Source organism: Emys orbicularis, chromosome 5 (genome assembly GCF_028017835.1).
Source record: "Emys orbicularis isolate rEmyOrb1 chromosome 5, rEmyOrb1.hap1, whole genome shotgun sequence".
Lineage (NCBI taxonomy): Eukaryota > Metazoa > Chordata > Testudines > Emydidae > Emys > Emys orbicularis.
Window position 1 is genome coordinate 15,427,824 of NC_088687.1, and position 22,622 is coordinate 15,450,445.

The following is a 22,622-nucleotide window of genomic DNA, read 5'->3' on the forward strand; positions in this document are numbered from 1 at the left end:
ATGCCTCTTCCCTGCCTGCTCCCCCTCCCAAAACAAACACACACACACACACACATACCCCTCTACCTTATAGGGTACTGAGTTTTCAGTTTTCGCAATCAGAAGAATCACAACTGCGGAAAAGCTAGACTTCGAATGTGTAGGTTTTCTACTTAAAGCCATGAGTTTCCACTCTAGACACATATGGTAATGTATGTCGACATCTGGATAATGCGCACGCATGTTTTTTATCTAAAGGTGTCATTCATCTTAAGTTTATTATTGACAGAGTTCCAGATTTTCTGTATTTTAAACAAAAACACTAAGGACAGCAGCATTTCTGATCACCGGAAATGGAAGCTCAATACAGATACTGCCCCTTCTGTTAAAAAAAAGGCAATACAGCGAGAGAGTGGGGGGGAAGGAGAGAACCACACACATGAAATGTGGATAAACATGCTCAGGTATGTGGGCCAACTAAAACAAACAATACCCATTTCAACATAAAAGTTTTTGTGCAATGTCAATTACATTTTTTTTTTAAATAACAGGCTAATGGACATTCTGAAGAATGCATTTTGAAGCAGAGAAAACCCAATTAAACACCTTCCTGCAACAGAGTGCCTCAAATTAATTATGAATCAGAAGAAAATAAAACTTAAGCTGTTTCTGTTGCCCAATTTTTTTATTTTCCCCCAACACTACAAAAGATTGTGTTTTTTTTTTAAATTTATTTATAAACAGGCTCCTCTGCAGTTCATATACAATCATAGGTGAACTTTAAATTCCATTTTATACAAACATCTCAAAAATATTGGGAGTGAAGTATGGTAGGAAATATTGCTCACATTGCTAGTTAACATGCGTGTATGAAAGGAGGAAAATGGTTTGTTAGTGCATATCTCCAGAGCAGAGAACCCACCCCTCCAAAAGAAAAACAACAACAACAAAAAGAATACAGTAGCTGATTACAAAAAGGTAATGTCCACAAAATTAAGTTTTTCATGCTATTCTACTTTCCAGTACTATATGCTACTTATTTTTTCAATTTATATGCATGCCTAGGCCTTGAACACTTGAGGTATATAAAAAGAGATACCTGCACCTAGAGGAAAATCTTTAAAACGGTTTTTGTTTTTTGTTTATTGGTTGGTTGGGTTTTCTTGTGCTGCACAACATTTTTTATTTATATTAAATTTCACTCAACTACAATAACTTCCAATTTTATATTGGATGACGGGTGATGCCTCCATTCCAAGGCACTTTGGAAAGGGAGTTGCGGTTTCATTGAACCAACTGCTGCATCCCATCCCACCCCCAAACAAATACAGGGAACATTTTCTACTAGAGCCTGATTTTCTATGAAAACAATGAGGAAGGAAATGTATAATTAAAGAATGATGGAACAGGCTAAAGTATTAGTTTTGCAAGGCAGAAGATTGCTCCTTAGTATTTAAAACTAATTAAACAATTTAAAGGTGACCCTTTTTAAATCTATGAATGAGACATAAATATAGGCTATTTATCTGTTTAAAAATTTCATTCACATAAATGGAAAAATTCTTTTTTATTAAAAATATCACATTTTGAGACTAGAAACAGTAAAGTGCATGAAAAGTTTAAAATATAAATTCAAGAAAATCTTATAGCAGCAAAAAAGCAGAATAAAGAAAAACTTAAAAACACAGACACAACCTTTTCCTATTACGGTGCCATATATATATTTTTTAAACATTAAGCAGCCAACCAATTTCTTTCAGAAAATTGCATTATGTTTACTGCCTCTTGAGGCACAACGTTTTGAACTGGCCCCTTAGAGCGTAAAAAGAAAGATTTCCAACACAGCTAAAGAGCGTTAACAGTTGGGAATGAACCAGCAGCTTTTTAATTCAACCTGGACTGAAAACAAAAACAAAGTATTAAAAGCATACGATGGCTATTTGGCAACTAGGGTCAGGAAAAAATAATCCAAGGAATGATTATGGCTACCACTCTCCCCCCACACACAAAAAAGCACCTAGACAGCTATTTAACCTTCACTTTGGAGATAGAAGTAAGATCATTTCCAGAGGGTTTTTTTTCCTGTACCTTAGCTTAACCAGTACCTCCAATCCAAAGTTTATCATTTTTGCAATTGAACATTAGAAACGGGAACCTATATATTGAGTTGGAACGTATTTGCTCTTCCAGAACTCACCAATAAGAAAACTTGCAGCTGATTTTTTGAGTGCAATTTCTTAATTTTATGCTTCTAAATCCTGTTCCCAACCTACATTGCAGAAGTTTCCCATCATGGTTTGTCAAAGTAGGGAGATTTCTCTGTTAGACCTCTCAAAACAGGCCATCCGTTTGAATTTCTTAACCAAAAAAAGAGCTCCAAGAAAGTTACCACCATGTTGTCTGCCAACCAAGAGTTCTATGTGGCATTAAATGCTCAGGTCCAAATTCTCTGATGGCATAATTCCATTGCAGTCAATGGAGTTGCGCCAGGAGATGATTTAGCCCTTCAATATGTATATGCAACCATTTTTGGTTTTCCAGTATTAGCTAGATGTGGGGGGAGGGTTATACTGTTAATAATTTACAGTTAAATATTAAGTGCTTTGCTAATGTGCAAAATTAATTTTGGATGCAGAACCCAGATCTCCATTTTGAGTTCAGTAAAATAGTATTTCTAATTATTCTCCCTTACAACTGAAACAGATTGAAGTGTTGTATTTATCAGTTTATTTTTTCTTTTTAAAAAAAGGAGGGTTTGTTGTGCTGTGATTTGGAAGAAAGCATTAATTTTAAATAGATTACGATGCAAGTTGTGAATCGGATTTGCCCATTTTATAAACACAGCTTCCTAATGAAACAATAAGCTTACCAGTTTAAAAATTAAATTAAAATCCTGGAAAGGGAATAATACTTTGGTTCCAGCCCTAGTGCCAAATGATACCAACATGCACCAAAATGTGCAAAATTTCATATCAAAACACACAATGAAAGGAGCTTGAAGAAGCAGCTTAAGGTTGGCCATACTTCACTCCTACATACTTTGATTTACAACTGTACAGGTCCATAACAACAGGTCCCAGCCCTCAAAGGGGCAGGGCTCCACTACCTCCTGTTAGGTAAGTGTACACCGTTGACAAGAGGCAGGAGCGGAGGATGGAGTTCGAGCTGTGTTAACAGTGAGAAGTGGTCTGAAGGGATGTGAGGGTGTGGACACCCAGTGATGTTGTTCTCAACCAGCCACTGAGGATCTAAAGGCCCCAGGACACCAAGCACGTTCATATGAGTGTTGGAATAGAAAATGTAGTCAATCACACCCTAAAGGGAGAGAGAAACATTCTGTTAAAACGAGGACAGGTCACAAGTTATAGTTTAACATTTTCCTAAAATGTATTTGGCACAGCTGTACACACTTGCTAGCTCCCACTCCTTGATGTTAAAAGCATGTTTTTACAATTCATGTGGCCAGATTAGTGCTGTCTTTCTAAATATCTTTACTTTTTTATTTTAACTGTGCATTAACAGTCAATGAACGTATTTTACATTTAATTTACTTTAAATATATTATCTGTGCATAATTTTAGTATTTAAATAGTTCCTCACTGGACGTGAACGGACACATTTCCCTTTTTGTGGTTGCTACTGTTTGGCTGGAGACAGGTTTCTGAAGGCTGCATTAACAGGGTGGAAGCACACTTGGCTACATTTTGATGACTGTAACTTTGCAAAGTTATTGATAAGATGAAGTAACTCAATTTGAAGTTTTTTACATGAGCTTAGAATTTCCAGACTATTGCAAAATGGAGCAAACACTGACTAGACATCCTGAAGAAGTTTTTCCTGTCCCTAATAAGGCAGTTTTTGGGGGAAGCCCTTTGCCATTCATAGCGGACATAGTCAAACCACCAGCTAATACAACCGCCTTAACCCCTGCACCCATGAGGCTGGGTAGAGGAACTATTCCATCTTCCTCATCACAAAGACATGGAGCTTAAGTTATAGTCAAAGTCTTAGGTCTGGTCTACACTGTGGAGGGTGAGGAGGGGGGGAAAAGATCTAAGTTACGCAACTTCAGCTATGTTATTCAGGTAGCTGAAGTCGACGTACTTAGATCTACTCACCACAGTGTCTTCACTGCGGTAAGTCAACGGCTGACGCTCTCCCGTCGACTCCGCCTGTGCCTCTCGCCCTGGTGGAGTACCAGAGTCGATGGGAGAGCGCTAGTCTTGATGTGATAAATCGACCCCTGCTGGATCGATCGCTACCTGTCGATCCAGCGGGTAATGTAGACAAGCTCTTAGATGCCAACTATGCACGTTCAGAAGCAATTTTTTCAATCCTCTAGAAATGTACTCTCCCTCCATCCTCATTGTACTGTTTCTTAATCGAGATACCTGAACATCTCACAAAAGAAGTCGATTCAAGTAGTAATAGCTGAGCCTCCAAATAATAGCGACCATAATATAATTAAATTCAACAATCTAAGGGGAAGGATGGTACCAAAAAGCAAACAAACACAGTGACACTAAACTTTAGAAAAGAGAGAAGGCAATAAAATGAAGGGACCAGTCAAAAAGGCTGCAAAATCAAAAGTAAAGAAAACAAAATCCTTAGATTTGTCCTGGATGTTACATAAGGACAGAACAGTCTCAAAAGGAATACATGCGGTGCTGAACAAGAAGAGAAGCAGAAAGGTGAGTGGTAAACCAGTATGACTCGATAGCAAGGTCCAAGAGATTATTCAAGACAAGTTGATGTCCTTCAAAATTTGGAAACCTACACCTAGTAAAGGATTAAAAGAAGGATAACTACAGTAGGCAATAGGCAAGAAGGAAATTCAGAGGGATTAGATGGAATTCAAAGAGCAAATAGATAACAGGTATAACAACAAGAAATTCTGTAAAAATATCAGAAGCAGGAAGCCTGTGAAACAAACAAACAATCGAAGGTTGCTGGAACACCAGATTAGAGAGTGCAATTAAGATATGGAAATCAGTGAGGAGCTAAAATGATTTATTTGTATCAGTGTTCACCACCAAAGATGTTGGTGAGATACCTGTTCCAAACCCACTCTTTGTTGGTCATAAAAATGAGGTGCTAGCAGAGATTGAGCTGTCAGAATAAAAGATGCTGGAGCAAACTGTGTCTCATAACACAAGAACAAGCAAACTTTCAATTAAATTAAAAGGTAGCAAATTCAAAGCCTGTAAAACAAAGTACTTTTTCACACAACATGTAATTAGACTCTGAAACTAACTGCCCACAGAATGTCATTGAGGTCAGTAACTTGGCTTGATTCAGGAACAGATTGGACATTTATATGGATAACAAGAACATCCAGAATTCTGGAAGGGGTATTTAGACTCTAGCTTCACGGATTAAGCCCACCTTTAAGTATTTGAGATTAGGATAACACCTAATGCTTGAGGGGCAGATTATCCCACATCTGCCTGCTACAAGATTCTTACACCTTCCTCTGAAGCATCTAATGCTGGCCACTCTCACAGACAGGACAGAGGACTAGATGGACCTTGGGTCTGATCCAGCATGGTAATTCTCACGGTAAATTTCAGTCCAAGAGAAATTAAATTCACTAGATCACCCCTTACTTTGAAATCAAAGGTGTAATTGGTGTAAGGCATCAAGTTGTTTTCATAGGCGCTCTTGAGCTGGAAGCCATGCGTGATTCTTCCTTCAGAAGCCCCATTTTTTCCACTGCCGCTGAAGTTCATGAGACACTCATTGTAACGCAGCTCTTTGAAGTCCTTATGGTTGTCAGCTACTATGCCATTGCTTAAGTACTCCACAACACCTGTTTGCAAAACAAAGATGCAATTAGTTGTTTTAATTAATTATTGAAACACAACATGCACAGTATTTAAATACCTTAGGTCAGGGGTTGGCAACCTTTCAGAAGTGGTGTGCCGAGTCTTCATTTATTCTAATGAAGGTTTAAGGTTTTGCATGCCAGTCATACATTTTAACATTTTTAGAAGGTCTCTTTCTACACGTCTATAATATATAACTAAACTATTGTTGTATGTAAAGTAAATAAGGTTTTTAAAATGTTTAAGAAGCTTCATTTAAAATAAAATTAAAATGCAGAGTCCCCCAGACTGGTGGCCAGGACCCAGGTAGTGTGAGTGCCACTGAAAATCAGCTCGCGTGCCGCCTTTGGCACGCGTGCCATAGGTTGCCTACCCTGCCTTTAGGTTAAGAACCACGTTGAAAGATCATGGTCTCCACATGAGAGAGAGAGAGAGAGAGTGTGTGTGTGTGCACATGCGCGCGCCAGTTTTTTCTTTTTTAAGTCACCTTTAGTGAGGTCTGACTTCCTGAGTGCATCTATATAATGAAAGGGCTCTCCGCCAGCTTTGACAGCATAAGCATTTCAAAACCCTGAGCACAGTAAGAATGAATACTAACTGTACAGTGGCAGCCAGCACTAAGTAAGTTTTCTTGTATATTTCTCCTTGATTACAGAGTTAAATATCAGAAGTACTACAGTATATTCACCTCAAGTTTCTGCCCTCATTTTATTTTGTCAGCTTTTCACCCAGAGTGCAATAAACCATGAACTCCGAATTCCTAAATATTAACACTCCTCAAGCTCTTAGTCTAAAACAGGCATACCACACTTCTGATACATAATAATTACTACTACTATATCAAACTTGAGTTGAAATATATCAACCCTAGATCTTTTTATGCTTTTTTTATTATACTCAATATTTACCAAATCTTGCGCATGACCAATACTTAAAGTGCTAACAACATACTGAAAAGTATTTGATATCTGCTCAAATAGAGGAGTTATATTAACTGGTTTGGGAATTTTGAACCACAAATGGATTTTATTAAGAAAGCTTTCCACAATAATAATAATAATAATAATAATGGATATACTGACATACCATACAAATGTCGGGTGGAAGGCTGACTCGAACATTCTAATAAAAATCAAAAGTGAACAAAGACAATAGTGAAAGTGATGAACCATTTCTAAATACCTGAATCGGGCAGTGAGTTAAGATCCGCGCACAGCACCAGAGGGATAGAATTAGGATCTGCTGTTGGACTGCCAGGCCTGATGGAGGCTTTCTCAAGGACATTTTTCAGTTCTGAGACAAACATCATAGTCTGAATGAGTTTTACATCTGAGTATTCAGGGTCCCAATGCATGTGGGCATTTGCCACAATAAGCAGCTGTTTGTCCACAGCATGAAGCGGCTTCATACCTGGATTAAAAGAAGTTTTTATTAAGAAGTCAATTAGGTGAACGTATTCAATTCCACCTCGTTACAAATGATAACACAAAATTTCTGCCACTCCTGTATCAGCTAGAAATGTAGATAAATAGAAAAGAAATACTCCTACTTTCACAACTGGAAAAAAAGGTAAGTCTAGCAACAAATCAAATAAAGCTCTATCCCACACTAGCAATACATTTTGTTTCACATTAACTTTATTTGGTTACAGGTCTCATAATACGAACTTTTGAATACATGAGGCAAATGGTGCCTGGAAAGACTATTGACTGTCTAATCTGAGAGAATTAAAACAACTCCTTCTAAGGGTACTAAAAAAAAAGGATACTAAATTAAGTGTCACCTATAATTCATGCTATGTCTTCCAAACACTGGTACAATTATGTGAATTACTCACAGCAGCAGATAAAAGCTCAAACAACAGCAGTGACCAAATTACTTACCTATTTGGCAGTGCAATAACCACTGCTGTGTTGTATACCACCACTTCTGTGAGAGAGCAGACTGTCTGTGGAATACACTGCTTGGGAATTGTGTACCCTTGGCAACTCACCCCTACTGCTAACATCATAACTTGCACCTTCCCCCTCAACGGGATAAATTGTCAGACCTACTGCTACCCTGAAAAATGATCAATCCCCAACTACTAGAGGGGAACCACCTGAATTTTGGGTTCTCTTAATAGAATAAAATTGAAGCACAGAAAGCCACCTAAAATTCCTCACCATTCAGTGTTTTAACATAGGAACGCAGACGTTTTTCAGACTGGTTCTTGCCTATTGGTATAGCAATTTGTTCGCTAAGAAAAGGCCAAGCTCCTGATTAGGGTCATGCACTAAGAGTTCTATTGCTGAAACAGTACAGCTAGGGCTTTTACTTCCCTAAGGACGGAGACTACAGACTAGATAGGAGATGAAGTTAAAAGACTCTTCCTGTATTGCAATTAGAGACTGCCTACTAATTTCAGGGCTATATAAAAAAGGCCACAAAATTGGAAGGTGACAAAAAAGAGCCATGTGATTCTTTGAATGACATTTGTGAGACATCACTAATTAATCATCCTTTATTAAAAAACTGTTTGATAACCAGTTAGGAACATCAGCACTGCCACAGAGACGCCGTGAAGGATTAAATGAAGAGGAAAGAGACATCAGGATGAAAAGTTGAACAGCACTAACAGCTATTGGGAGAGAGGTCTGTACTCCTGCCTGGGGAAAAGTAAAGTAAAATCAAAGTAGGGAAGAATGAGAATCTTGAGTAGAATACCAAATGCCTGACGCTCCTGTTAAAACTTCTTGATGTGAAACAGTAAAAATATATTTTTCAAAACAACTTGTGTCATATCTAATCTCAGAGTGACCAAGAAATTTCCCACTTTATAAGAGCTTTCATCAAAGTAGTCTACTGCACAGGGCTCCGTTGCAAATATTTGGCCAAGAATCTTATATGCAGTAATATCTTACACGACTGGTCTACAGAGGAGCAATTCACTTATAAAAAAATTACATCTGAACAAATACTGCCCATTAGCAATACATAGGATAGCAGTGGTGGTTATACTGACCTGCTCCAAATAATTCTTTGTGCACCTCTAACACCACAGCAACTCCAATGTTGTCCTTTGTCATCACTCTGTTTAACATAGCTTCTGATCCTTCAGAGTTAGCCATTGCCACCTGGTTAAACTCCACTGTGTGCTTCTGCACCAATGTAAATCTGTAAAAAAAACAAACAAAAAAAACAAACAAAAAAAACCCGCAAATGTGGACAGCATTATCCATAAGTAGGCAGTTGCATTAAAAACATTTTAAAGTTTACCATAAACATCCAATTTATTATTCTCTGTATAGTTCCCAAAGGCGCCAAATGAGATCAGGGGCCTATTGTCTCACTCACACTCAGATACTCTAAAAGACTGTTCTTGCCCCCAAAAGCATACAACCTAAAAAAGGCAAGGGAAAAATTAAGAATGGATGAGGTAAAATATGTGCAATTTATTTTCAGAGGTTTGTTTTGTTTAAACTATAGCTAGGAAAGTTGACTACATGTAGGGTCAGATAGACAATTCTATGATGGCTCTGATTTCTTATAGGTGTCATGGTAGAGATGTGTTGAGGTTTGTTCTTAGTGTCTCTGTGCATCCATCCCTCACAGACAACCCTTATCCAAAACTACCTGAACCATTCCAAACGAGGAACATTTCAACCCAAAAAGGCAAACTATTTTCTTTTTTTTAAAAAGGTATGAATTGGAGTTACAATGGAAGCATCACATAACCTTAAATTACAGCAGGTTATAACCACCAGCACACTATAAATCAGAGAGAATAAAGTTTCATTGATGCAAGATTGGCAAATGATCACGAGATTTTGTACAAGGAGGAAAAGGATTGCGTACAGCGCTGCTTTCCCCACCCGACCTACAGTTTCTGGTATTTACAGCACAAAACTATAGCTCTCTTCACAAAACAAGAGATTACAAAAGTGTACCCACTTTATAGTCAGAATACAGACGGTGGGCCTATGCCTGCAACAAACCTCTAGATGTAAAAATCTCTGTCTTTGCCTGTATAGTATGTAGATTTTAGAAACTTAGTATCAATATAGTGAAGCTATTCCATTAATTCAGTTCATATCCCTTTCTTGGAGGGGAATATTTTGTGTATAATCTGCAAAGTGAATGGAAAGGTACCATTGTAAGTACACCACTAACAGAAGCACAACTCTGTTGTTTGACAATGAAAAAAAATGTACTTCACATTAATTTCAATTTTTAGCTTTCCAGCATACTAATTTGGTTGCCACCCATTGCAGCAAACTGATAGTTTCATTAATTTTTTTCAGACTTAAGGAAAAATGTTTCCAGGGCTGCGGTTTGATTCTTTCCATTTATAAAAAAAAGAAGATATCTGTGAAGCTGTCCCTTACTTTTCAGTTTTGAAGAATATTGCACAGCCATCCACATGCTTTCTCTCCTGCTCAGACATGATTTTGGCACGTGACTTTGGAGAAAAAAATCCATCATACCCACGCTCTTTTAATGCTGGCAGAAAGAGGGTGAAGTATTGCTCTGTTTCCACTTCCTGGAATTGAATACAGTTAACATTACAATGAAGAAAATCAGTGACAGGTTAATAAAATAAGTAAATGCTCCCACCACTCTATGTACACAACCAATACAAGCATATGATGCCAAATAACTTGTTGCCAAAACCACACATTTATGTTGCTTACACAGAACATTATATCACATTTTAGACTAGTTGTCTGATGTATGATAAACAGATTGGGATGCCTGGAAATCAAAATTAAAAGGATGTTTTAAGAAGGAAAAGTGGCAGGCGTATTTTGAGAAGTTGTCCTGAACATCAACAGGAAACCACACCAGTTGTTTTTGACAGCTAAAAAGTGGATAGTCTCCTAGGTTACAAATTCTTACTATGCAGCAGCCATTAGTGTTTGGCTTGGTGAGCTCTCTTTTACTGAAGGGTTCTCCCCATTCTAGACCAATGTATTTTCTTGGACACCAAACACCACTGCTTCTCAGCTTGTGTCAGCTTTTTAATTCAAGCATCTATTCTCTTCCTCCTGGGTGATGGTTTTTATTCTTATAATACACTATATCTTGTTTAAAAACAAAAAGTAGATCATCTTTAAAGCCAGCACCACTTAACTGTACTCAACGCTTAGGATAAACTCCTACCAACATGATAGCAACATATGTGCCAATTCAGCGGATCACGGCTTAACTTTTAAGCGTGTGTGTAGTCCCCTTTGATTTCAACTGGACTGCTCACATGCTTGAAGTTAAGCATATACACAAGTGCTACACTGGATAGGAGTCACAACAGGAGATTGGAGAAAACAGCTTTTTGGTTAAAACACAATTTCTTCCTTTACTCAGTAAAGCCTGTTGATGTACAACAACCCAAGTAGTAAAATATTTAGGAGGCTTATAGATAATAAGTAGAAATTCTAATGCAAGTTATGTATTAGTTTAGCTAGTTTTCTATCATTTTAAAATTACAACATGGCAACTATGCACACATTCTGTAACAAACACTTTGAGGTTCATCACTAACAGTTAGGATAAAATGCTTTGAACAGAATATTGGCTCAAAAGGTGGTATTCTGTTTTCAGATAAAAGCCAAAAAATTGTTGTTTTGTTACTGTTACCTGAAGACTAATGATATCTGCATCCCAGTTCACGATTTCTTCCATGATTCCCTTTTTTCTATACTCCCAATTTAATGCCCAGGACGGGCAGTAGCCATATAGCTGCCGGGTGGCATATTTATCACATAACACATTGTAACACATAACTGTGAATGAAGCTAGGAGGAAACATAAGAGGGGATTACTGATGAATATAAATAAAACATAGTATTTTTTCTTCAGATACCTATTGTATCTTACATCCCCTGTGTTGGAAAGTAAGTCAATATCTCAATAAGAGCACTGGGTTTTTTCCCTAAGAGTTTAATTAACTGGAGTCCTTTGAGCCAACAACTGGCATACAAGGCTAAACTCTGGGAAAAAGCACCTCTCACTTGCATGTGCAAATTATGCATCTGTTTGTGGAAAGGGTAACTGTTCGCAGAGTTCTTAGTTGCTTAGCCTACGTTTGCACTATTACCCATTTTGGGCATACTGAAACCTGGAAACAACTATTGTTAAAATAAAGTACAGTGGTCGGTGCATACATGTATCTCCCACTGACATCAATGGGAGTTGTAAATGCAACCGATATGTCAATCAGGTTCCTATTTTAGGGTTTGTTTTGCACTTTAGTGACTCAGCAAGAATCCGGAGGAGCCAAGGGTCTCTACAGGATTTTTGTTTGGGAAAAGCAAGGAATATAGCTGCAACGATTGCTAATTGAGCCGAGAGCTAATATCTATTGCTTTAGCTACTTTATGGAGGCAGGAGATTAATTCATTTAAAAAAAAGTTAAACAGCACAGGAAGTTGATGTATGCATGCCCAGCAGAAGGCAAAATATAGCAGAAATGTCATGAATAACCTTTTTTGGAGAAAACACTGACAATGTTCCATCCATATTATGGAGAGTTACAACTATACCTCTGTTATTAAAAAAAGAAACCTTAACAGAATCACTGGCAGCCTTAATTATTCGCTACACTAATGGCATTGGTGCAATACTGTGATTCTGAAGCCACATCATTCTCTGAAGACCCTGTCGTGTTATCACTAACGTAATGCATTTCAGTTTGAACAGAAAAAAGTATTCTTGTTCTAAAACAAGCAATTTTATTAACAAGAAAAAAAAGGAGGAGAGAGAGGAACTTGTACTGGGCCAAGGAAAGCTGTTCCATTTTTAATTTTTTTTTTTCTTAAAGTGGATATTTGCAGTTCAGTACAAGCAGCAGCAGAGGGCACTAAACTAACTTCAGTACCAGGCATTCCTGTGCTTGTCCTATTGCAGCTGAAGGACCAGGGGAGCAGAGAGAAGGAAAGGAAAACAAAAACAGATCCAAGAGCTTCTGGAACTACATTGAGTAGCAGTCTAGAGGTGTTGCCTGTGGTATTTGTGTGCAGTTATTTTATGATTTTCACTATTTCTGTGAAACAGTCATGAAAGTTTCCTTGGTTTAAGTCAAACTGAATTCGGTATCTGCCTTATCAGGGCAGTCACTGGCTGTACACCTAGGAGACACTGAACTCTGACCTTGGGAAGGTAACTGCTTTTGCACCAAGTGAAAAGCACAAGCGAGGCTGTGGTATGCTTCTCATCCAGTGGCACAAAACACCTAGAGGGGGGCCATTGTTGGCACAGGGAAGAACCCAAAACAGTTCACGGTTTTTTTTTTTAAACTTTAATTCTCTGTATGGTTTAGAGATTATTGCAGTCAGTTAGCAATAATCTAAATAGATCTTTGCCATCGAATAAATTGTAGAAAGTTTAAAAATATGCTGTTATTTTTAGACTGACCCAAATTTTAAAGACATAAAACTTATGCTTAATACTGTTAAGGACAAACATTTGACGTGTTTTTCAAATGTCAGCAAAGCATTGACGGAAAAGGAGGGAGACAGGCCACAAAGTTACCTGAGGGCAGAATTTGGTCTCGTTCTTTTAAAGTAATCCACGGCCTTGAAGGCAGCTGCTCTGGATGAACTGAAATTACAAGAGTGATTCATTTAATTTAGTGTTTCTAAGTATCAATGTAAGTCACTATCTTAATTTACAATCGAGCTGATGGCTCAGCAGCAGTGCTCCATAGTGTGCTAGACAAACTCAGAGAGGAGCGAGCTATGCCCCAATCACATGAAATTCCAAAGCCTGTTTAGGCTCAAGGAAAGAAAGAGGGGTATGAAACATCATACAAAGGCCTAAAAATTGTAAGTGCAATAAAATAGCAAATTCAGCAATCATATAGCTTCTCCGTGGTTTCTCAGCACCTGGGAATCCTCTGTTGCTCTTAATATATCACAAGGCAGTCACTGAAACACTTCTGCCCCACTGTGAAGTTGACCAAATTTTCTCATCTGGTATTGTTACTGAAATCCCTCTCCCTGGGGACCTTATTTATGCCATAGTCAGTTTGCATGTACTGCATGAGTGGCAATAAAACTACAAAGGTCTTTGTCCAAGAAAAAAGCCTTTTTTTAAAATGGTATTGAGGAAATTGTGTGTAATAATTTTACAACACATACCAGTCAAGTCCAGGCGTGATGGATTGACTTTTCTTTATTCAATTTGCATATAAACTGAAGTTTCTAACAAACTGCACTAAAGAAAAGTTATGGGAAGTCATTAATGTTTAAAGAATGTCTTACCAAAAGGACCCCGTAAATCTTACTACGGTTTGTATTTAATGCTTCTTCAAAAAGAGAGTCTGTTTGTAGACAGGACTACAAAGTAAATCTCTCAAATACACCAAATACTTTAAAATAATAAAACAAACCTACAACCAACCTCTATTTCAGTTTGTGTCCAAATATTTGGAGGAGGGAGAAGGGGGGAAACTGGACACAAGCTAAAATATTCAGCAGTGAATTAAGAGTGGCTAAGTTATAACCCCATAAGAACAGGATTTAAAACAAATGTGTGAGATCCTTAATCACAGTGGTATTTCTGGACTGAAGTTTATGAGCACTTGAAATCATGCTGCTTGCAATCTGAATATAAGAGTGAAAAATACCAAAATAGGAAACTGAAGCCCTCTGTTTACTAATAAGGTCTAAAGCAGGGGTGGGCAAACTACAGTCCGCAGGCCACATCCAGCCCATCAGACCATTTAATCCGGCCCTCAGCTCCAGTAGGAGAGCGGGTCAGGGTCAGGGGCCGTGGTTCCCAGCCAATGGGAGCTGCAGGGGTGGTGCCTGCGGACGGGGCTGCGCGAAGAGCCGCTTGGCTGCGCCTCAGAGCCGGAGGGGGGACATGCTTCCGGGAGCTGCTTGTGGTAAGTGCCGCCCGGAGTCTGCACCCCTGAGCCCCCACCGTGCCCCAACAGCCTGCCCAATCCCTGATCCTCCTCCCGCCCTCCAAACCCCTTGGTCCCAGCCCGGAGCACACTCCTGTACCCCAAAACCCCTCATCCCCAGCCCCACCCCAGAGCCTGCACCCCCAACTGGAGCCCTCACACTCCTCCCCCACCTCAACCCCCTGCCACAGCCCTGAGCCCCCTCCCGCCCTCCAAACCCCTTGGTCCCAGCCTGGAGCCTCGTCCTGCACCCCTCATCCCCAGCCCCACCCCAGAACCCTCACCCCCCGCACCCCAACCTGGAGCTCCCTCCCGTACCCTGAACTTCTCATTTCTGGCCCCACCCCACCCAGAGCCCTCACCCCCTCCTGCACCCCTACCCCCAATTTCCTGAGCATTCATGGAACCGCCATAGAATTTCCATACCCCGTTTTTGGCCCTCCGGTCAAAAAGTTTGCCCACCCCTGGTCTAAAACAAGGACAGTGACTGTGCAAGCCTTTCCCATGTCACCCAGCAAATGTACCTCAACCTCTCCGGACGAAAGGATAGCTTGGTTCCTTGTCAAATTAATCCTTGTCTCTACTGAGACTGCCAACAATTACGCAGGTTTTTATAGATTTAGGGCACACTGATGCTCACCAACTTCTTTTGCATGTGCAAATCCCTTCAAGGAAGAGCTTTAGGAAGCCAAAACCTTTTGTCATTACTGATCAGTTCTGGACTCATACCAGTGATCTAGCGGTAAAGGGCACCATATTCCATATACTAAACCCTGAGCCATCCAGTTACCTAGGAAGCTAGATTTCTTCATGCTCTACCACAAGTTATAGCTGTTACAATACTACTATATCAATTTTGTTATTTTAGTGGCGGGAGTCCCTGGACTTGACAGTAACATAAAAGCAGCTAGAAGTGATTCAGAAACTCAGACCCTCAATTCAATGCTATCAAATACAAGTGAAAGTGTTTGGCAGTTAGATATGTATATCAAACTAAACTTTTGGCTGTGTTACCTGCTAGATTGTCAAGCATGTAGTTCAGTAGCTTTCGTGTTCCATCTGGGTCCTGGTACAGGCTGAGAATATCCTGTGATAAAGGATTGCCTGAAAGAGATTCCGAACAAAACTGTGATCATTAGCTACCCGAATCAAAACTTGCACTGCAACTGGACTTTTCTGAAAGGGAGGAATAGCTCCCCCAGGAGGGGATGGACAAGATGATCCACTCGGTCTTTTCCATTTCCAATTTCTAGAATTCTAGAATATAATAATGATAGATGATATAGAAATAGCTAGCATAGATAATAGCAGACTTTCATTTCATTTCAACTGAGCAGTAACTTAAGTGGTTTATAGTTTTTACTTCAAACTCGCTAAAAACATTTGTTTTTATATTTGGAAATTATGCACTTAATTATTGCATAAAAACATTGTTTTCTGATATTTATTTTTTTTTAAAGTAGTGAGGGAAGGACAAAATGGGCAGTTCGAGGACACAGATAAGCTACTTGTAGCAAAATGTGCAGTGCCACTATGACGGGGTTCTCAAACTGGGGGTCGTGACCCCTCAGGGGGTTGCGAGGTTATTACATGGGGGATTGCAAGCTGTCAGCCTCCACCCCAAACCCCGCTTTGCCTCCAGCATTTATAATAATGTTCAATATAAAAAAAGGGGTTTTAATTTATAAGGGGGGTCACACTCAGAGGCTTGCTATGTGAAAGGGGTCACCAGTACAAAAGTTTGAAAACCACTGGACTATGACATGTACACTCACATTGCACCATTAAACACATGCATCGGTGGATGGGCACTGCTCCGGGGCAAATGTTAAGTCTCGCTGAGGCAAATGCTTGATACCATTCTCAAGCTTTCCCAGGCTGCATGCATTTCATATTACAAAGCCCAAAAGCTTCAAAAATCTGAACTGAATGTAAGAGCCAGCAATTATACTTTCCAACAATTTCTGGGTAAAATAAAGAGGTTTCAGGAGAAACAGCCTCACGATGCACTTCCTAACTGTGCATGCATGCAGAATGCATCTCTCCCCAAGAGCATCCAGACTCAAGGATTTTGAAACTTTGTATAGAGTATACCCAGTGCATAGTTTGACAGTTATGCCAAACTGAAAAACTCATTTTTCCTCAAACCCAAAGAATGCTCTTCTGCCCAGTGTGGAGTATTTTACTTGCAGAGTTTCAACTTTCAAAGATCAGTCTTTTACTAGTGCCCTATAGGAGACTTCATTCACCCTTGCTTATCTCAAATCTGGCCGAACGCATTTTGCTTAATTTTCCAAATTAGCAAACTTTGGACACAGACCAAGTTTTAAACAAAGTTAAAAAAAAAAAAACACACCAAAAAATAAATAAATTTATGAATAGGGTTACTAGAAATCTGCAGGACATTTTGCCCAAAACTTTCCAAATTTGGAATTTTCCCCCTAAAAACCCAAGTCCTCAAAATACAAACTCTAATGTAATAAATACTCTCTTTATCAGGGAAGTATATGCATTTTTACTTAATTAGTCAGCCAGTTTTTGCTCTTCTAAAACAGCCTCCACAGCCCTGAAATCTCATCTACTCTCCCCTTCTAAAAGCATTCATAATCCTTCTAGAGTATCTTTCTTGCCATCTCAGCCTCCTGTAAATTGAAGGCCAAGTATATTGGATTTTTTAAGAATGCAGAATTATTTTCATATGGAGAACCTGCAATAACCTCCAGTGGAACATGTGCAGGAGAATATTTTTTTAAATTAAAAACGTAATCATATTATTGGACAAAGACAGGGTGCAAACAGAACACCGTGCAATACTATTTTGCTAGAAAAGGGAAATTTACACAATTTGGTGCTTGTCCAGATCTGTTCCCTGCAACGCCTGCTTTTTGTTTTATATATCCTCCCAAAAAGTTATACATCTTCTGAGTAAATATTGATGTTTATTAGGAGACTAGAATTCAGACTAAATTGTTATTAACTTACAATCAGAACATTTTTAATAACTCCTCTACAGTCCTCACAGGTAGTCAGTCTGTCATACCTATTATTGTGAATTCCTCCTTCTTGCTCATTGCACAGGATGGGAATAAGAGTATCCAGATTCATAAAGACTGATTTGGTAGCTTTCTATAATTTAATTGTTCTGTTTCAAGTTAAGTGTTAAAATTATTCTCTCCAAGAACAATAGAGTCATCTAAATAAAGCTGTTAGTAGATCTGATGTGGATAAGAATTTTTATTATAAAATAATGTTTTAGTATGATTTATACAGTTCTATTTATTAGGTATAATTTTGTTCTAGGAATGGGAGAAAGAAGGTCTCTGGAGCAAATACAGCAGAAGCAGCCATGCATGCCACAAATTTAGACTATGACTTATTTTGGAAGGGAGTTTTAAAATACCATGGAAAGCTACAGAACCCAAAAATATCAAATCAGGAAAATTATTAGAAGTGCACTTACCTTTCAAACCTAGGGTTTGTAGCTGGAAGAGCCGTCCAAGTTCATAAGGCAAAACCCGTAACAGATTGTTATTTAAAAGCAATTCCCTGCAACAGATGAAAAAGTAGTTTATTAGCATCATTTTAGAAGGATCATTCTCATGACGTTATATGCGGTGATACTCTTGAGGGATGCCTACTTTGGTTTTAAAATGGTTATACTTTCTATAAATAAGATTACAGCCTTTTACATCTCTAAGTTCAAAGATAAGGAACTAAATACCAAAATACATCAGAGAAAGGCGACAGCATAAATGCACAAGGTCTCAAGTTTAGGCAGTATGAAACTACATTAATTTTTGTACTGACCTTTGAAGGTCACTTAAATGGGATAAGAAAAAAAATCTTTTTTTTAAACTGAGTAAGCATTTTATTTGGAAGGGAAGAAGTGCTACTTGTGGGCTCAATGGCTAGTTGAAAGGGTTTTTTTATTTGCAAGCTGGCTGAAAGCCAGCATTGAACATTTGTAGCAACGGACATTAGCTCAATGTAATTAGTGAATTATCCATGTAAAACATTAGCCAGACATATGGGGATACTTTAAAAAACAAAATAAAACATTCAGGGATTTGGAGGTTTAATGCTACAGAGGATTCCTTAAAAATAAAACTAATTTGCCTTGCATGTCTATATTACTGTAAGTCTGTTAAGAGTTTTTCAGAAAAATCTATTCAGAAAGTTGAACAAGTGAACAAGTTCATGTTCACTTGTTCAAATATGCATCATTGACAGACTCTTGGGAAGTTAACCAGGGCAATGCTTCTCACCTGAGAGATACCATGTTTCCTAGTTCTGCTGGTAAACTTCGGAGTTTGTTGGATGATAGATCCAGGTAAACCAGATTATGGAGCTTGGCAATATCAGGTGGAATGCGAACAAGATTATTGTCATTGAGGTGTAGAGCAGTCAAGTGAGTCAGTGACCAAAGTGACGTACTTAAGTACCGCACTCTACCTAAAAGAGAAAATGTAAAGAACTGGGTCTTCAAACAGCTTTTTATTATGTCAAGACAATAGGCACAAGTCAGAGGGAATGGAGGGGTACACTTTTAATGTGCTGCATGGAAAGATCAGATGTGGAAATCCCACTCCTGGTAATAGAATGGAATTTTGATTTCTTACCCTAAATAAGTGCTGAAATATACACCAGGCGGAAGAACTGAACTCACTCAGCAGAATTTATCTGCAACATTTCATCACTAACAGGTTTTAAATGACCATCCAATACTTATTTTGAGTAGGAAGGAGAAATGGAAAGAAAAGAAAAAAAAAAACAGGAGCAAACCTGCTTTTTGCAAGTTAGTTTTTACCAAATCTATTCAAACTCAAAACTTGACAGTGTTTTGAGGCTAAACTGGAAATTCTCTTGAGTGATCCTAGAAGTCAGGTGTTTTTCTTTAATTATGTTCTCTCCCTTCTCTGAAACAGAGCATCTTTATAAGAGAAGAGTTCATATCAGTGTTACTATACATCAAGAGCTATTCCTAATCAGCAATTTAGCCATGCCAAGATTTGAAAAAACTCACCCGAGATTTCTAATTCTGCCCAGTGAGACTTCTTCCCATTGGCTACCTCCTCTGCTGACATGATGGTGTAAATTCTGCGAGGATCTGGCGGATCATATTTTTCCTTTGGCATCCCTGTTAGTCTGAAAGATTGCCATGATTATTACAGTACATAGCTGAAACAACAGATTTTCATTTTAAAACCAAGCCACCTGACAGATTACACTCCATCAACTTGCTTCTGCAAAAATGTGTGTACTTCAATGGTACTTCTCACAATACATAAGTAAAGTTAAGCATGTGCTCATGTCTTTGCAGAATCAGGGCCAATGTTGGAAAGGGGAGTTTCTTCCATGGAAGTCTGGTTTCTAAAGTCAGAATAATTGCATTATTTTATACTGATCGACTAGCAGAATTTCAAGAGTATTCCAGAATATCCATCTACTTGCTATTGAATATCCACCTCATTGCTATTGGATACAAACAAGGAAAAGTCTTCAGATCAGTGTACTGTATGTAATTCACAGCCATTTAATTTCCAGGTATAAAAGTCCTTTTTTCAAGCTTCAGATTCAAAATTCTTTGTAATTTGGATCTGTGTAGGTGCATTAACCACATTTTTGTTTTCTATAAATGCTTAAGCTTTTCTTCTGCATTGTGCCTGCCAATGTTTAAATCAAGAGTCTCTTACACTACCTATGATTGGTGAAATTGAAAAATAAGGTGAAAGGTAAATTTCCATTAGCATTATTATTTAATTATAGGGTTAGAGCCAATCCAGCAATTAGATTTTCTGATTATCTCACATGCTTTATAGTCTTTTCAAACTGAGCTTGCGTTTACCTTGAATGGTGCCTTAGAATGTGTGCTAACTACTTATGCTAAACTACCTGTTGAACCTTGTATTTAGCTGTGATTCTCTGAGTACATTTCCCAGATCTGAGGAAGAGCTCTGTGCAGTTCAAAAGCTTGTTGCTCTTACCAACAGAAGTTGGTCCAATAAAAGATATTACCTCACCCACCTTGTCTCTCTAAGTTCAAATGATGTAAGTTTTCAGCAGAGTGGAGAGCTCTGAAATTCCATTCCAGTAAAAAAGATTAATATATTTTACGTATCATGTGGTGAGCAGTGGTTCTCCCTATACACTCTTTCAGACTGTGCTGAACAACAAAATAAAGGCTTTTGATTCGTAACAAGTATAATCTGTGGAATTGCTTTTACACACAACACATGTATACCTCGATTTCCTGGAATTTTGAGCAAAGTGGTCTACAGAATGCACGTTTTCCTTAGTAATTATGCTTCTAGTATATTTGAAAATGTTAAAATAATTGTAACGTCTTTGGTTTGCTGAAATGACAACTCAAAAAACCTATGAAGAATTTGAGGAAACTAGTTCAAATTATTTCAGCCAGTCCAATCAATAAGTGTTATGCATCTCTGCTTCATCAGCTGATTGATCATTCACTATTTAGAAGATACTCTTCCAAATTCAGGGCTTCCATTGGTACAAAAGACAAAACAGAACTTTAGAGAGATAAGGTGGGCGAGTTACAAAGCTCGTCTCTCTCTCCAATAGGAAGAAGTTGGTCCAATAAAAGATATTACCTCACCCACCTTGTGTCTCTAATATCATGAGACCAACATGGCTACAACAGTGCATACAAAATAGAACTTTGGCATTTTAAATGGAAAGGCCTGAGTTATCAAAGCTTTCCTTTGAGCAGTTTCCTTTCCTGTCTCAGTTATTATACAGAAAACAAACCTTCTTATGATGAACTCACAGTAAAATTTCATTTATAACAAATCTGAATGAAGGTTTCAAATATCTTCAAGGTACGTAGCAGTATGCAAACCGAAGTGCTAATGACAGTGAACTTCCACTGACAGACCAAGTTGTATTGCAATAGAAGGGCTACATTGTTAAGAGGATTCTATACTCATGCTGCCCACGTGCAGCAATTTCATTCATCCAGGAACTGAACAGACGAAGCAAGGATACAGCCTTTGTCATGAGTAAATCAGAACCTGGTTTCAGAGTCTGAATATTAGGATTTTGCTAATGACTGATTTCAGGTTACAGATTTCACTGATGTACTGCTAAGTCTCCAAAGCCATTCATGTAATACAACAGCGCACTGCCCCAGCTCCAATTAAGAGATTCCTCCAGTCCCATCTGGGACTCCAAAAAGAAGCTCTTATTTCCAAGGTTCCTTGTTTTCAGACATGCACCAGGAACCTACATTACAGTGAGTCTGTATCTCCTTCTGTATTTTACTAGCACAACTCAAGCAAACCAGAGAGATTCTACAAAGTAATGAGGCGCTCTCAGCACCAGGATCCAAGTCCCCTGTATGTGGAGGGCTCTCAAATTCACAGGCTCCGCCAGCCTTGGCATGCAAGACCCAGATTCTAATCCCTGCTGGAAAGGGCACGGCAATACCACCAACCCCAATATAAATAATTCAAGATCAGGGCCCCACTGTGTTAGATGCTGTACAAACACACAGTAAGACAGTCCATGCCTTGAAGAGATGTAGTTTAGTATTGTAGTGAGTAATGTTGTAATGTGTTAGCATTATTTGAAGTTGATCCCTTAATAGGAAATGAAACTTTATAACCTATACTTACATTATACATTTCCAAGGTTACCCTGGGAAAGTTGCAAGTTACCAAAACAGTCACATTACAGTAAAAAGAGAACATACAAAAAACAAAAAAAACCTTGTGCTAACTGCATTCTCAAACAATATTTATGACCATATTCTATACATTGAAAACTCTATTTGTATTAAAGTACAGAAAATCCTCAAATGCTCAGAAAGACTATTTAACCTCTGAAGATCTCTTTTAACAAGAAGCCCATTGGTCCATAGAACCAAAAATCTTTGCATGCACAGAACTATAAGTATATACTATATGCTTGCC

General features: G+C 38.4%; 1 protein-coding gene across 1 annotated transcript; it reads right to left on the bottom strand.

The window, feature by feature from the left end:
- Positions 1-247: 247 nt before the first annotated feature.
- On the bottom strand, positions 248-19,832 carry CNOT6L (CCR4-NOT transcription complex subunit 6 like). The gene is made up of 11 exons (XM_065404714.1): positions 19,715-19,832; positions 18,957-19,143; positions 18,152-18,237; positions 15,706-15,795; positions 13,314-13,382; positions 11,421-11,578; positions 10,172-10,326; positions 8,809-8,960; positions 6,987-7,214; positions 5,586-5,788; positions 248-3,294 (listed from the first exon to the last, which is right to left on the bottom strand). Exons 1-11 carry the CDS (start codon positions 19,824-19,826, stop codon positions 3,082-3,084), a joined length of 1,653 nt encoding a protein of 550 aa, XP_065260786.1. The 5' UTR covers positions 19,827-19,832; the 3' UTR covers positions 248-3,081.
- Between the last annotated feature and the right edge of the window lie 2,790 nt (positions 19,833-22,622).